Raw genomic sequence first — 12,789 nt, 5'->3', positions numbered from 1 at the left:
TCGCATGCATGCAATTGCACCAAATTGGTCGGACGTTTGGCGGTGTAAGTATTAGCAATAAGTTATTAAGTTGGACATGTCATTTGCATATAAATTATCTAATAGGCGTATTGCTGTTATGTTATTTTGTAGGTCATCAATTGTTATTGCAACCATATGCAGACCCATAATCCTCGTGCTGACCGTCACATATTATCATCTTGGGTGTCCCACTGGCTTATTCTTCGTGCTGATGGAAAGGTTGTCAACTCTAAGAGGAATTTTATGGATCATTTCAATAAGAGCAAAAGAAAAAGAAAAAGAAAAAGAAAAAGAAAAAGAAAAAGAAAAAATGAACCAGAAAAAATATATAAAAAAACGGGCTGGCCCTCCCTCGCCCGCGCGGGGCTCCTCCCCCGGCCCACGGCCTCTCCCCTCACCCGCGCGGGGCTCCTCCCCCGGCCCAAGCCCCCTCCCCTCGCCCCTCCCCCGGCCCACGCCCCCTCCCCTCGCCCGCGCGGGGCAGCGCCCAAGTTTTAGTCCCACCTCGGAAGCGGGGGGGGCGCCAGGAGCGGCTTAAATAGCTGCCTCCGCCCCCCCTTTCGAACTCCTCTCTTATTATCCCCGTGCGCCCCGTTGGACCCCGCTGCTGGGCCCGCTAGTGGGCTCGATCGGCCGCCCGAGTCGCCTTTGGGCTTGATTTGGGTAGCTTCCGTAAGCTACTATGGGCCCAGCAGCGGTGGTCGGGCATTTTTTTTAAAAACTTCACTTTTTCAATTATTTTGGCAGAAAGTAGCGGCCAGAAACAACATCAAACAAAATCATCATCAGTACAACATATATGCCCAGGTAGCAAACAGCAAACAAAATCATCATCATGCCCAGGTAGTATAACATATGCAATGTCATCTCCAAATTTATTACATATATCTTTTATCAAAACACAAACAAATAACTTATCAAGTTTTCTTGCAGACACGTACGAATAAAAAACGACAAAGGTTCGTGCGACCACTTTTATTCTTCGTACAAACCAACCTGCATCTGTACCTACGCCCAGTTCCTGAACAAAACATAAAGAATTGGTGAGCAAATATAGTTGCTAAAATCAAAGTAGGAACATAACAACAATAAGAAGATAACATCTTACTTCTCGTTCAAATGACATGTAGCCTTATTATGACCTGCTTGACTACACAAACTGCACAAAGGACCACTTTTCTTCTCTGTAAAATCTTTTGGCCTACCATTCTTTGTAACGCCGGGGCCCCCCTTTGACCGCCCCTTCTTAGGTGCACCCTTCGTCGAAACTTTCTGAGGATCACCAATACCAGGCTCAACTTGTTGCACTTGACTTGCCTCCTTCTTCAGCATAGCATACCTTCTACTTCCTATAAGTTCCTCCTCTGAAATCTTTTTCTGTGCTATTATGTTGTCTAGACACTTCATCAACTCATCGAACAAGAAGGGATCATTTGCTGCAACATGAGCAGCTTGTGCGGTTTTAATGGATATTGCACTATACCGTTCTCTCTCCAATGGCCCTGACCAACCCCATCCAAACATATCACTCTTCCTCTGCACAGGCAACCCATCTCTTGCATGTTTGGACAACCGATGAAGGACACAACACTTTGGTATTTCAGTTAAATTCAGATGATGGAGAACAAACAGAATGTGTTTGCATGGCAGCCCTTTCCGAACCATCCTAAGACAACTGCATGTAATAGTTTCTTCTGAGTTACCTGGTTCATAAACAACATTGTACCTAAACTTGTGGTTATCCTTCCATGTCACAATGAATGTCTCACGCCCAATTCCCACGAGCGTCTCAAATATCTCCAGCTGACCCATCTTATGCAAATCATCTTGCAAGATGTAGAAATTAGCAGGTGTGAATACTTTGGCGGCATGCTCCTCAAGGACTTTATATTCAGTAACAGACGGTGGTTCCTTCTGGAATGCCTCGCAGTCATCGTACGCCTCGTTCTCACGCAGGCGAACTATACAGTTCTCATAATGCACCACCAAATCAACAATTGTCATACCGTAGTCCAGGTGAAGGTGAAGGCAGGAGTTGAGGCTTTCACTCCTCTGGTTACTTCGCATACCAAGAAAAAAACCATCGGAAAGATATGAAGCTGCCCACAGTCTCCTCTTCCTGTACATCCTGTCAAGCCACTCTTCAGTTCTATCCGTCTTCCACTTATCATAGAAAGCTTTCCATCTCTGCTCAAAGTTCGCTTGAGAGGTGGCATAGTACAGGAGCGATCTGAACTCATCCAGTGACTTGTAATGCAGGTGCCTCTGCATATTTTTCTCGATATGCCACGAACAAAGACGATGGAAAACATCTGAAAGGACGGTCCGAATAGCCCGGATCATTGCAGCGTCACCGTCTGTGATTATTGACTTTGGCTTCACCTGACAGTTTGCCTTCATAAATGTCTGCAGCAGCCACACGTATGTCCCTTCCGTCTCGTCAGCAATGATGGCACAACCAAACACTGTGGTGCAACGGTGGTTGTTAACTCCTACAAAGGGGACGAACGGCATACCGTATCTGTTCATCTTATACGTGCTATCAAACACGACCACATCTCCGTAGTCCTGATAGTCCCTCCGCGACTGTGCATCGCACCAGAACATACTCTTCAGTCGCCCTTCCTTGTCACGCACATACTCAAAAAAAACTCAGGGTCCTTCTCCTTCCTACTCCTCATAATGCCAACTGCCGTCTCTGCATCACCCTTTGCAATGAGCTTCATTTTTTCTCTGCAACAAAGATTGTAAATGTCCCTCCTGATAAGCCCGCACTTATCGTACGAACCGTATCTGCTGATGAAGTTGTCCATTATAATATGCTTTCTTATCCCGGCCGCTTCCATGGCCAATATCTCGGCCCTCTGCCCATCTCCAATCCGTCTGTGTGACCATAAAAAACAAACCTCGTCGGGCCGAGCCATCGCGTGGTTGTGATCATCCACGAATGATGCGACGAACCAAACGCCACGTTCTCTGTCCAGCTTCACCACCATATGTGCACCGCAGTCACAACGAGTCTCCGGTCTAAGCCTGCGCTTGCGGCCCTCCATGGTTATGAACTTGCTCTGCCTTCTCCCAGCCCTGGAGCAAAGAAACCGCCGGTACCGGATCATTCCCGAAGCACCTCGTTTCACCTTCTGTTTCCTTATGCTAAACCCGTGTTCTCTGGCGTGATTGTTGTAGAATATGTATGCATCCCCTTGCGACCGAAAGGTCATAGCCATGACCTTCCAATGTGTCTCAAGCATCTTCTGCTGCCTTTGAGCCTCCTCAATATCGATCTCTCCCTCATCGTGATCAACGCTCGGACCATCTGACTCCTCCTACAACATTCATTTCAAAATATATATGTCAATTATTATCATTTAAATCATACTATTGATCCATGTACAACATCTATCAACTAACCTGGCTCAAGTTATCTGCAAATGATTCCTGCCAACTATGTTGCACATTGTCAACATCCACATCTTCCTGGAAATTTGTACACAAAGATATACAGTTAGCCATGCCATACTTTGCAATTTCGAAAATAAAAAAAAATATACGGCACTTACGTTTTCGCTATTTGCGCCATGTTCATTATTATCAAAATCCTCCGGAGGTAAGATATCATATGACGAGACGGAATCGTTGTCGCTGCTGTCATCATCTTCGTTCAAGTTATCGTTATTGGTCTTAGTCACCTTATCAGTACCATTCTCGTCCCTCCCGAATGCAGATTCTTCGTCCATGTCAACACGCCTAACTCACAGAACTGCAAAACATCGTGTGTTAGGTTTAGTACAATGCATCATGCCCAAAGCAACGCTAGTTCTGTAAATCATGCCCTAGTCCGTAGAGGAGGCGCTGCGGCGGGAGGTTTTGATGAACCCTAAACCCTAAATCCGTACATGCATGAACTAGCCCTCACTTCTATCCAGCGGCGAGTCTACTAGACAGGCTTAAACAGGCTCAAGCCTACCCTCCAGAAAAACAATTTTTTTAGTACTGCTATTACTACTTTCATCCCAGCTCATTACTACATCTATTATCCAGTAGAAAACACACAACACCACGCATGCGCAGTTACGGGCAGCACAAACGAATGACCAGCCTGCATCAACTGTGTAATTACTCGTTCATGTACTGTAAACGAATTTAGTGCCCAACGCAACTTATTTGCAAAAAAAGAAAAAAAAATGAGTTTGCATGCATGTATTCCTCACGCGAAACCTGTATCTATCCCGCTAGGTTTAGATGACGGGCATGACAAACCTTGGCCTGCGGTGTAGACGTCGACGACGTTCGACGACAGTGCTGCGGAGGCGGCGTCAGACGTCGGGCCCTTCACGTCCCCGGCGTACAACGACGACGGTTAGATGTGGCGACGGACGACGTTGCGACGACGAGGGCGGTGTCGGACGGGGTTCGGGCGGCGAGGGCAGCGTCAGACGTCGGGCCCTTCATGTCCGCGTCGTCGGACGACGGTGAGATGCGGCGACGGGCGACGTTGGGACGGTGAGATGCGGCGACGGGTGAAGTTGGGACGGTGAGATGCGGCGACGGGGGCGGCGGCGGGCGACGTCCAGACGCCGAGGGCGGCGACGGGCGACGTTGGGACGGCGAGGGTGGCCTCGCACGGGGTTCGGACGGCGGCGATCCGCTGCGGCGGCGATCGCCAACTCTGGAAATACCGTGATTAGCGGGCGGGCGACTAGATGGGCGGGCGAGAAGATGGGGCGGGCCCAGATCATGGGTACTTTTTTTTTCATGCGCGCGGTATACGTATGCCCGGCAGAGCTGTACAATACGAGGTGGGCATACGTTTCTTTCGTATGCCAATTCTGTCCTTCTACGTTTTGTTGGGGGGGGGGGGGTCTACCGAAGCAAGGCCCATACAAACAACAAAGGCCAAAGGGCCATAAGCAGACAACGAAAGCCTAGAGCCTACCGTAACAAAGAAAAAAACAGAGAAAGGAAATAAAAACAGCCTTCAACGGATTCCTGATGGTGATGCATCAAAGTCACTTCTCCCAGCTAGCCATTATCAACATTATGACTTAAGAGAAAAATGGCGTGGTGCCATTAAATGTGACGTTAGAAGCCAAGATATGCATCACTCATCAGCAGTGCATTGTATCAACATTGTAGCAGCACTGTAGCAGCCTGGGGCCCTGCGCTTTGCCCAATCCTGGCTCCGCCCCTGCTCATCAGTTCCAACTTCCACAGACGAATATCATAAAGCCCTTCTTTCGAGTTAAGAACACACAGAACAATTTATACCATCTCTGAAGAATTTATCTGTATTCGATGTCAGAGTGTGACCAAGCCAAACAGCATCAAAATAGTGGCAATGAAACAAAAAAACTGGGCCCAGAGTTGGCTCTGATCGTCAGACAGAGGTTTGCATTCTGCAAATGAGCTATACAACAGTCTACTTGATAACCTCGAAAAATAGAACTTCAGGCTGGAGCTTGCAGTCCTTGAAGCGTTCTAGCAAATGCTCCCAACTATCTTCTCTCTGCATGCAGGAAGTTCACACCAACAAATCAGCAAGTTAAGAATAAAATGGCTACAAGAAAGAATACAGGGCCTTGATCAACACCACGAGTAACTTACCTCGACAGTCTCGAAGCCATATATGACCCACTTGTCCTCGCCGCGAGCAAAGCAGACGTAGCGGTCATCAGCATAGCAGATCTGCAAGAGTTTGGATTGCAAGCTAGCATAAGATGGATGCTCAATTGCACTGCATTTGCAAGGAGTGACTATGCTTGCATATGTAAGCAGGCAAATTAAGTAACCAGAGCACTAAACCAACCTTGCAATAGGCCTGTACTAATACTCAAAGCAACAGAAGAGTAAACACACACACACACACACACACACACACAGAGAGAGAGAGAGGGAGGGAGAGACAGAGAGAGAGAGGGAGAGAGAGAGAGAGAGAGAGAGAGAGAGAAGTGTGCAGATAAAAGGTTACTCCAGCAGATGTTCTGCAACCACTCCATGTGATTTGATGAGGCCATTTCCTATTCGCTATAAAGGGAAGGAAAATAATGCAAAATATACTTCTGAGAGCAGCAGACTTTAAAAGGTCTAACCAGTTTACCTACATATGATACTTCTTCAACCGTTCAATCAATGGAACGTTTATAAAAAGAACTCAGCGACGTAAGGATCACACAAGCTATTGATTCTTGCTGAAATTCTTCTGTCGAGTCTTCTAAATATCTTGATATAAGAGAAGTAGGCAGGAAAAAATATGCCACAGATAGGACCATTCAAAACTTGCAAATATCTCTCCAACTCCAAGTACGAACCAACTCAGATATGATGTATCATAGTTTAAACCTTCTATCCACTTCTTTAGAAATAGCAGCAAAATGCCTTGTCAATGTAACCTAGGCAATTTGAACCAGGTGACAACGCCATTTAACCATGATCCATTTTGTTCCACAAAAATAAGAACCTTGCTTCAGTCTTAGAACAATACCAACTTGGCCTCCAGTAACAGTCAAGGAACAGTAAATAATTAGCAACACAACTTACAAAAGGTCATGAACGTCAACCAATACAGATAGCTCATTGCTTTTTCTCATTTCAGGATTACCTTAACATGAGAATTAAATGATAAAAGTATTTGTTCAGTTCCATTAACAATTCAATTTAGGAAAATAGAATAGTTTGCTGTGCACGTACCATGGATGTGACAGCATACATAGCTGCAGAATGAGCACTTCTGCAAAAGAACTCAGTGTCAAGGGGAGACGTGATGCTAGCCAGAACTTCAGATAGTGTGTCCTGGCTTTCACTGCCACCCAGCCAGTTCAAAACTGCCGACATGATGAATATTTGTTGGTGTAAACTACTGCAAGCTATGATGTATGAATAAAATAAAAGCCAACTTATAATTTGAGACAATTAGCGTTACCTATTGTAAAGAAGTGTGGTGTGTTTGAAAGAAAAAGATCAATATTCTGCAGACTTCCACAATGGTCGCATTTGTTGTCCTCGCGGAACTGTTCATCCAATAGAACCGGAAGCTCTGCAAAGGACTTGATCTGTACAAGGACAATTAAAACCTCTAGTCAATATTTCCTACTTTCTAGAATGCTCTTGCGTCAATATCCACCTATACAATGTTGGCTAGGCAGAAAACTATTGCATACAACATACCTTTGCTGTTTGAGGTGAACCGGCATCAAGTTTATGGAAAAGTGTGGTATACAGGTATTCACCGGAAGACTTCCCACAGCTACAGCTGATTTGAGCATCGAATTTGATCCCAAAAAGATAATGTGTTGGGCATAAGCAATCTCCGCACGTGATTCGGTTCACTACATGTCTCTCGGTCTCCTTGTTTTCTCTAAAACGCGAACAAGTTTCTGACATATGCAATTCAATGAGAATTGTGGCCACAATCTCAGAAACAAAAGTTTTCCCAACCTGCGGAATTGATTCACCAGGAATTCAGGATTACTAATTGCGTGCATGATCATATAGGACAGACGCAGAATGCAGTTGTTTTTAGGTCAATACTTTACACACAACATAAAAGAAACACAACAGCGATGCAAAACACAACAGAGCTTACAATAACAACATACTCCCTCCCTAAAGAAATAATAGAGCGTTTAGATCACTACTTTAGTGCATATACTTGGTATAAATATTCAGCATGCATAAATATACAGTAAATAACAAGAAAAAACAATTAATTCTGGTATGAACTAGGACTGTTTCCCTCTGGAGTGTAAGATACCGCATCTATGTTTTGTTCAAAACAGTTGCAGACCTCCAAAATGACCACAAAATAAGAAATGAACACATGCAAATAAAATAAATTGAAGGTAGCATCAGCACCGAACTGGATTACATACTCTGCTTTCACGTTGTAATCTAAGTTCAATTAATTTTTGTTTAAACGGTCTTGCAAATATATGCAATGGTGATTAAGGTCTAACCTTTTCATAAAAAGTGCCGCAATCTGCAACTCTGCAGAGAAGAGTCTTCATGTAAGTCAGTACAACATCGGTTAAGTGGTGGTCGTTTTTCTCCCAAGAAGAGAAGATTTCATAAAATTGCTGTGCAATGCAGGGATTATCAACTGACGGGATCCATACAAGTGGCCCCATCAGAAGTTTATCTCTGAAATGCCTCAGATTGCACAATGACTGCACACATACAAAGGAAATTATAGGCTGGTTTTTCAGATTGCCCAATGACAGGAAGACATACATAGGAAATTATAGGCTGGTTGTTAAAAGATCACATGACCAGATGCGAGTGTCTCTTACCTGTATGATTACACTCAAGATAGACAATTCTTTATCAGCATTGTTCTTGTTGGAAACAGTAACGCTTTGTTGAGAACTGGAGGTGCTTGCCATTTCCTTGACAGATTGGCCAGAAATTCCTGTATTATGAAATTGTAAGAAGTATTAGTGACATAACATAGCATATTTTATATTGTAAAACTGAGAGCATGCAATAACATATTTGTTAGTTCAAAAAGGTATTTTCCAAGAGGTTAGATTGAATGGAAGTTTTCCTTTGGAACTGAGTGCGAAGTGGCCTATAGGAAAAGAGGACATCCTAAGGATTCAAATCCTACATACCAGATAACTTCTAATAGAATATTACACTGTAAAAAACTCTCTAATATAGTAGTACTCAAAATTCGTAAGGATGGAAATCCTAATAAACTACATAGAAATTCCTCTGAATCAAGGAGGCATAAAACAAGCAGGCTAGGGCAATGCCAGGTTTAGATCGTTGAGATATAACTAAATTATTTGTTACGACAGCAGAAGAACAAAAGGCTCCTGAAAAAGTCAATGTGACATGAGGTAATACAAATTCATTGGGCAGCAGGAATTTTACCGCATATAATATCAATATTGGCATCAGCAAATCCAAGACGCCTGGTACCAGGATGATTTAGATAAAAAGGAATCCGTTTCTTCAATTCTATCTGCAAAGATGGTTATCAGTTAGCACACAATATGGGCAGTTGAGCGAACATATGGGCATATATAACTATAAAAACTAATCACGGCAGATGTTAACAGACCCATTGGTATGATCTTGCAAGGGGAAGAATGATTTCACGATAGTCCACAACAGTAACTTGAAGAAACTTTAGCCACAATTTCTCTATTCGAGAACAGCACTCCTGAAACTGCAATCAACAAGCAAGCCAATCATTAGTCTGATAAACATCACTATAAGCAGAACAGTGAACTAAGGAAGAATGCTAAATTGAAACCATGCCATATGTATAAGTGCTAGACCTTAGTGCTAAGTGTATCTTTAGGCAACATCCTCAGCTTCTCCCTGATGCTCCCAAGGATCTCAGATCCTTCTCTGCATTTCCTTTGTCGCATTTCAGTGAAGGGCTCTGCCTGTATTCCAACAGATGGTGAAAGCAGCAAGGATTCAAACATATCCTGCACCCTTGGTAAAAGGAAGGTGTCAGACTGGCGGCTGAGAGTTATCCCAACCAACGAGTGATCATCCTGTGATGTATTCTCATAATATACTGGATCTATAAGTGACTGCAGCTTCCCCCAGAGCTCATCTCGGTGCTTGCTGCATATGTGTTGCCAGAGCGAACTAGTGTTTGAAACTTCTTGCCATCACAACGGGAATTGAGGCAAATCCAAAAACTCCATGACTCCTGATTCTTGAGAAAGCGCGTTGCATCAGAAATGGTCTTTGCTGCCGACTTGTCGATTCCATCATAGTGCGCATGCAGCGTATCAACCGTCACTGATACAACGCGTTGGCCCTGCGGTGCATTCTTCATGGAGGACCAGTATAGTGCAGCCACAACTATGATCTGCTTGAGCAAGACACTGAGCTGCTTCTTGACATAAGATACTCTGGCATCAGAATCTGCCCCAAGAGCAGCCATGGGAGGTATGTCATCCCACTTGGGGTCATTCGGCGTCTCGATGCGAAGTGCCCGGCGGCACTCTCTCTCCGCAGCATCAAAGTTATCCAGGACGAACAAGAGCTTGGCGTGGAACAAGGCAACCATGAGCGAGTGGTCGAAGTTTTCTGCCGCTTGAGACACGGTGGTGAGCGCGCGGCGCAGAAGCTGCTTCTTGTCCATTGCCGGATCGAGGGCACGGACTGGTGCCAAGTCGATGTACGCGCGGAGTATCTGGGCGCGCGGCGAGTAGGGGTAGGTCTCGGCGAGAAGCCTTGCACGGTCTCGCGCTTCATCGGCGGCAGGCCCGCCGAGATTGCTGGCGTCCAGCAGCTTGGCGGCCTCCAATGGCAGAATCCTGTGGTTGATTCTTTCCGCGAAGCGCTCCATCGAGATGCTGGCGCTCTTCACGGCATCGCGCCTTCTCTCCTTCATGCTTGAGTCCCCGCTCATGTCGTACACCACGTTGTACAGCGCCGGGTCGGCTTGGTCGTTGTTGGCGACCGTGTCGAGCATGCGGAGAAACTCCTTCTGCGCGTCCTCGAAGCGACGGCAGTCGGCGAGCGCGTCGGCGTGGTCGGCGTTGGTGACGACGCAGCTGGGGGCGAGCCGCGCAGCGGCGGAGAAGGCGTCGAGGGCGGCCTGGCGGTGGTACTTCTCCAGCGCGGACGCGTTCTCGTCGTCGTCTTCGTCGTCGCTGTGGACGCCCCTGTCGTTCCGCGCCACGAGGAAGGCGTGGCGGTGGATCAAGCCGGCGAGGTTGAGAGCGACCGCGGAGCCCGGGTGCACGGCGGCGAGCACTACGGCGCGGGCCACCGCAGCCTCGTGCTGGCCGTCGTAGTGGAGGTTTAGAATCTCCCGGGCCTCGTTGCGGATGGAAGCGGCCTCCGCGGCCTCGTGGTTCGCCATCGCCGGGGCGCTCGGAGAAGTTGCCCGGCTGGCGTGGAAACCCGGGGAGATGCGCGCGAGCTGTTCGCCGAATTGCCGCAGAGCGCGAGCGGGAGCGGGAGGGGGAGCGTGGCGGTGGGCTTGAGGCCTAGGGTTTGGGTGGAGGAGGCGAGTTGCGGGCGGAAACGGGAGGGGAGGTGGAATGTGGGATTGACGAGGCGGCGGTTTTGAGTTGGTGAAGCGTGCACGGGGAGGAGGAGGAGGAGGAGGTATTTATATTCAGCGTCGGGAAGAAGACGGGTGGTGGACTTGACGACTCCTGGAAGACCAGATCATCAGGAACAGCAAGAGTGCCGGTGATCGAAGCGGGAGCCGCTGCAGTTTGCTAGGCCAACTCATTTTTTTTTTCTAAAACAGGGAAAGGCCCGAAGGACCTGGATGCTCCATTTGTATTGACCAAAAAGGGTTTTCGTCCTCTTTATTACTCCCTCCGTTCCTAAATATTTGTCTTTCTAGACATTTCAAATGACTACTACATACGGATGTATGTAGACATATTTTAGAGTGTAGATTCATTCGTTTTGCTTCGTATGTAGTCACTTGTTGAAATGCCTAGAAAGACAAGTATTTAGGAACGGAGGGAGTATATTATAAAGCAACATCACTGACAACAAATTCAGTATTCAAAGAGTTCAAGATTCAAAATGCAAGAAGGAAAAATAATAAAGTCATGCTGGGGCACAACATAACAAACCCCTACATAAATCAGTAAAGCTAGTCAGGGAGGCGGTGGAGTCGGGGGACCGAGATGCGAGGCGGTGGAACAAACCCCGACGATGATCATGTCGATGTTGTCCTGATAGCGCCGCTTACTAAGTGGCCCCATAGCTATAAGAAGCCACGCATTTTGTATATCGCGTCACTCACACGAAATGAAATCACATGTTCAATCACAACTTATTGTGAATGTTCCATAGAATCCAGACAAGGATGCCCACGACCACCCAAAGGGAGGGCCACACGGTTGGTTGAAAATCAAGGACCTCGCGAAATATACCCGGGAGATTGTCATGAAACCATTTGCCACCCACAACCTCCCGAAGACAGCTCCAGAGGAATCAAGCCGCAGGGCAAGAGAAGAATATGTGGTTGGAGTCCTCTGGGTCCAGTTGCCATAGGGGATATCCTCTACTCCCGAAGGAAGGTGGCTACGGACCAGTTGCCATGGGAATATCTTCTTCAAAGGCAATTTTATCTCCCACGGGAGATTTAGTTCCTCCAGCCCTGGGGTGGCCACGATGGCTTTATAGAGTGATTTGGCCGAGAACAAACTATTCGGTTAAAGTTGCCAGCTAACCGAGTCTTGTTCAAGGGAGGGTGAGTGTAGAGATACACACTCAAGCAAATCCTCCCATTGGCCCCGTTCCAGGGGAACAAATGTGTGTATAAAGCTATTGTTGCCAAGGTTGGCCAGGGTGGCATCCACCAAAATGTTGGGTGTCGTGCAATTGCTGAAAAGCAGTTGGAACCGCGCGGCGAATGGTTGTTGGCCCGACCAACGATCAAGCCAGAACAGGGTGTTGGTTCCAAAGCCGATAGAGATGGAGGAGCACACAATATTATAAAGCAACATCACCGACAACAAATTCAGCATCCAAAGAGTTCAAGATTCAAAATGCGAGAAGGAAAAATAATAGAGTCTTGCTGGGGCACAACATAACAAACCCCTACATAAATCAGTAAAGCTAGTCAGGCATCGGGGAGGCGGTGGAGTCGGGGGAGCGAGATGCGAGGCGGTGGAACGAAGCCCGACGATGATCCTGTCGATGTTGTCCTGATAGCGCCGCTGGGTAAGTGACCTCATAGCTATAAGAAGCCACACATTTTGTATATCACGTCACTCACACGAAATGGAATCACATGTTCAATCACAACTTATTGCGAATGTTCCATAGAAT

General features: G+C 46.6%; 2 protein-coding genes across 2 annotated transcripts; both read right to left on the bottom strand.

The window, feature by feature from the left end:
* Positions 1-932: 932 nt before the first annotated feature.
* LOC123106687 (protein FAR1-RELATED SEQUENCE 12-like) lies at positions 933-2,338 on the bottom strand. The gene is made up of 2 exons (XM_044528781.1): positions 1,130-2,338; positions 933-1,042 (listed from the first exon to the last, which is right to left on the bottom strand). Exons 1-2 carry the CDS (start codon positions 2,290-2,292, stop codon positions 1,030-1,032), a joined length of 1,176 nt encoding a protein of 391 aa, XP_044384716.1. The 5' UTR covers positions 2,293-2,338; the 3' UTR covers positions 933-1,029.
* Positions 2,339-5,291: 2,953 nt separating this feature from the next.
* On the bottom strand, positions 5,292-10,852 carry LOC123101248 (uncharacterized). The gene is made up of 11 exons (XM_044522783.1): positions 9,679-10,852; positions 9,303-9,637; positions 9,083-9,190; positions 8,893-8,983; positions 8,307-8,425; positions 7,974-8,183; positions 7,186-7,455; positions 6,941-7,070; positions 5,828-6,842; positions 5,626-5,706; positions 5,292-5,527 (listed from the first exon to the last, which is right to left on the bottom strand). Exons 1-9 carry the CDS (start codon positions 10,850-10,852, stop codon positions 6,676-6,678), a joined length of 2,604 nt encoding a protein of 867 aa, XP_044378718.1. The 3' UTR covers positions 5,292-5,527; positions 5,626-5,706; positions 5,828-6,675.
* Positions 10,853-12,789: the final 1,937 nt, after the last annotated feature.

This window comes from Triticum aestivum, chromosome 5A (assembly GCF_018294505.1).
Source record: "Triticum aestivum cultivar Chinese Spring chromosome 5A, IWGSC CS RefSeq v2.1, whole genome shotgun sequence".
Lineage (NCBI taxonomy): Eukaryota > Viridiplantae > Streptophyta > Magnoliopsida > Poales > Poaceae > Triticum > Triticum aestivum.
This window is presented reverse-complemented; position numbering and strand designations above follow the sequence as displayed.

Excerpts from the sequence above, each read along its gene's own strand:
- LOC123106687 (XM_044528781.1), bottom strand. The coding sequence starts at position 2,292 with ATGCAGAGGCACCTGCATTACAAGTCACTGGATGAGTTCAGATCGCTC.
- LOC123101248 (XM_044522783.1), bottom strand. The coding sequence starts at position 10,852 with ATGGCGAACCACGAGGCCGCGGAGGCCGCTTCCATCCGCAACGAGGCC. Across the intron at positions 9,638-9,678 it reads CAAGAATCAGGAGTCATGGA|TTTCAAACACTAGTTCGCTC; the intron begins GTTTTTGGATTT and ends GATGGCAAGAAG. Across the intron at positions 9,191-9,302 it reads AAGATACACTTAGCACTAAG|TTTCAGGAGTGCTGTTCTCG; the intron begins GTCTAGCACTTA and ends TGTTGATTGCAG.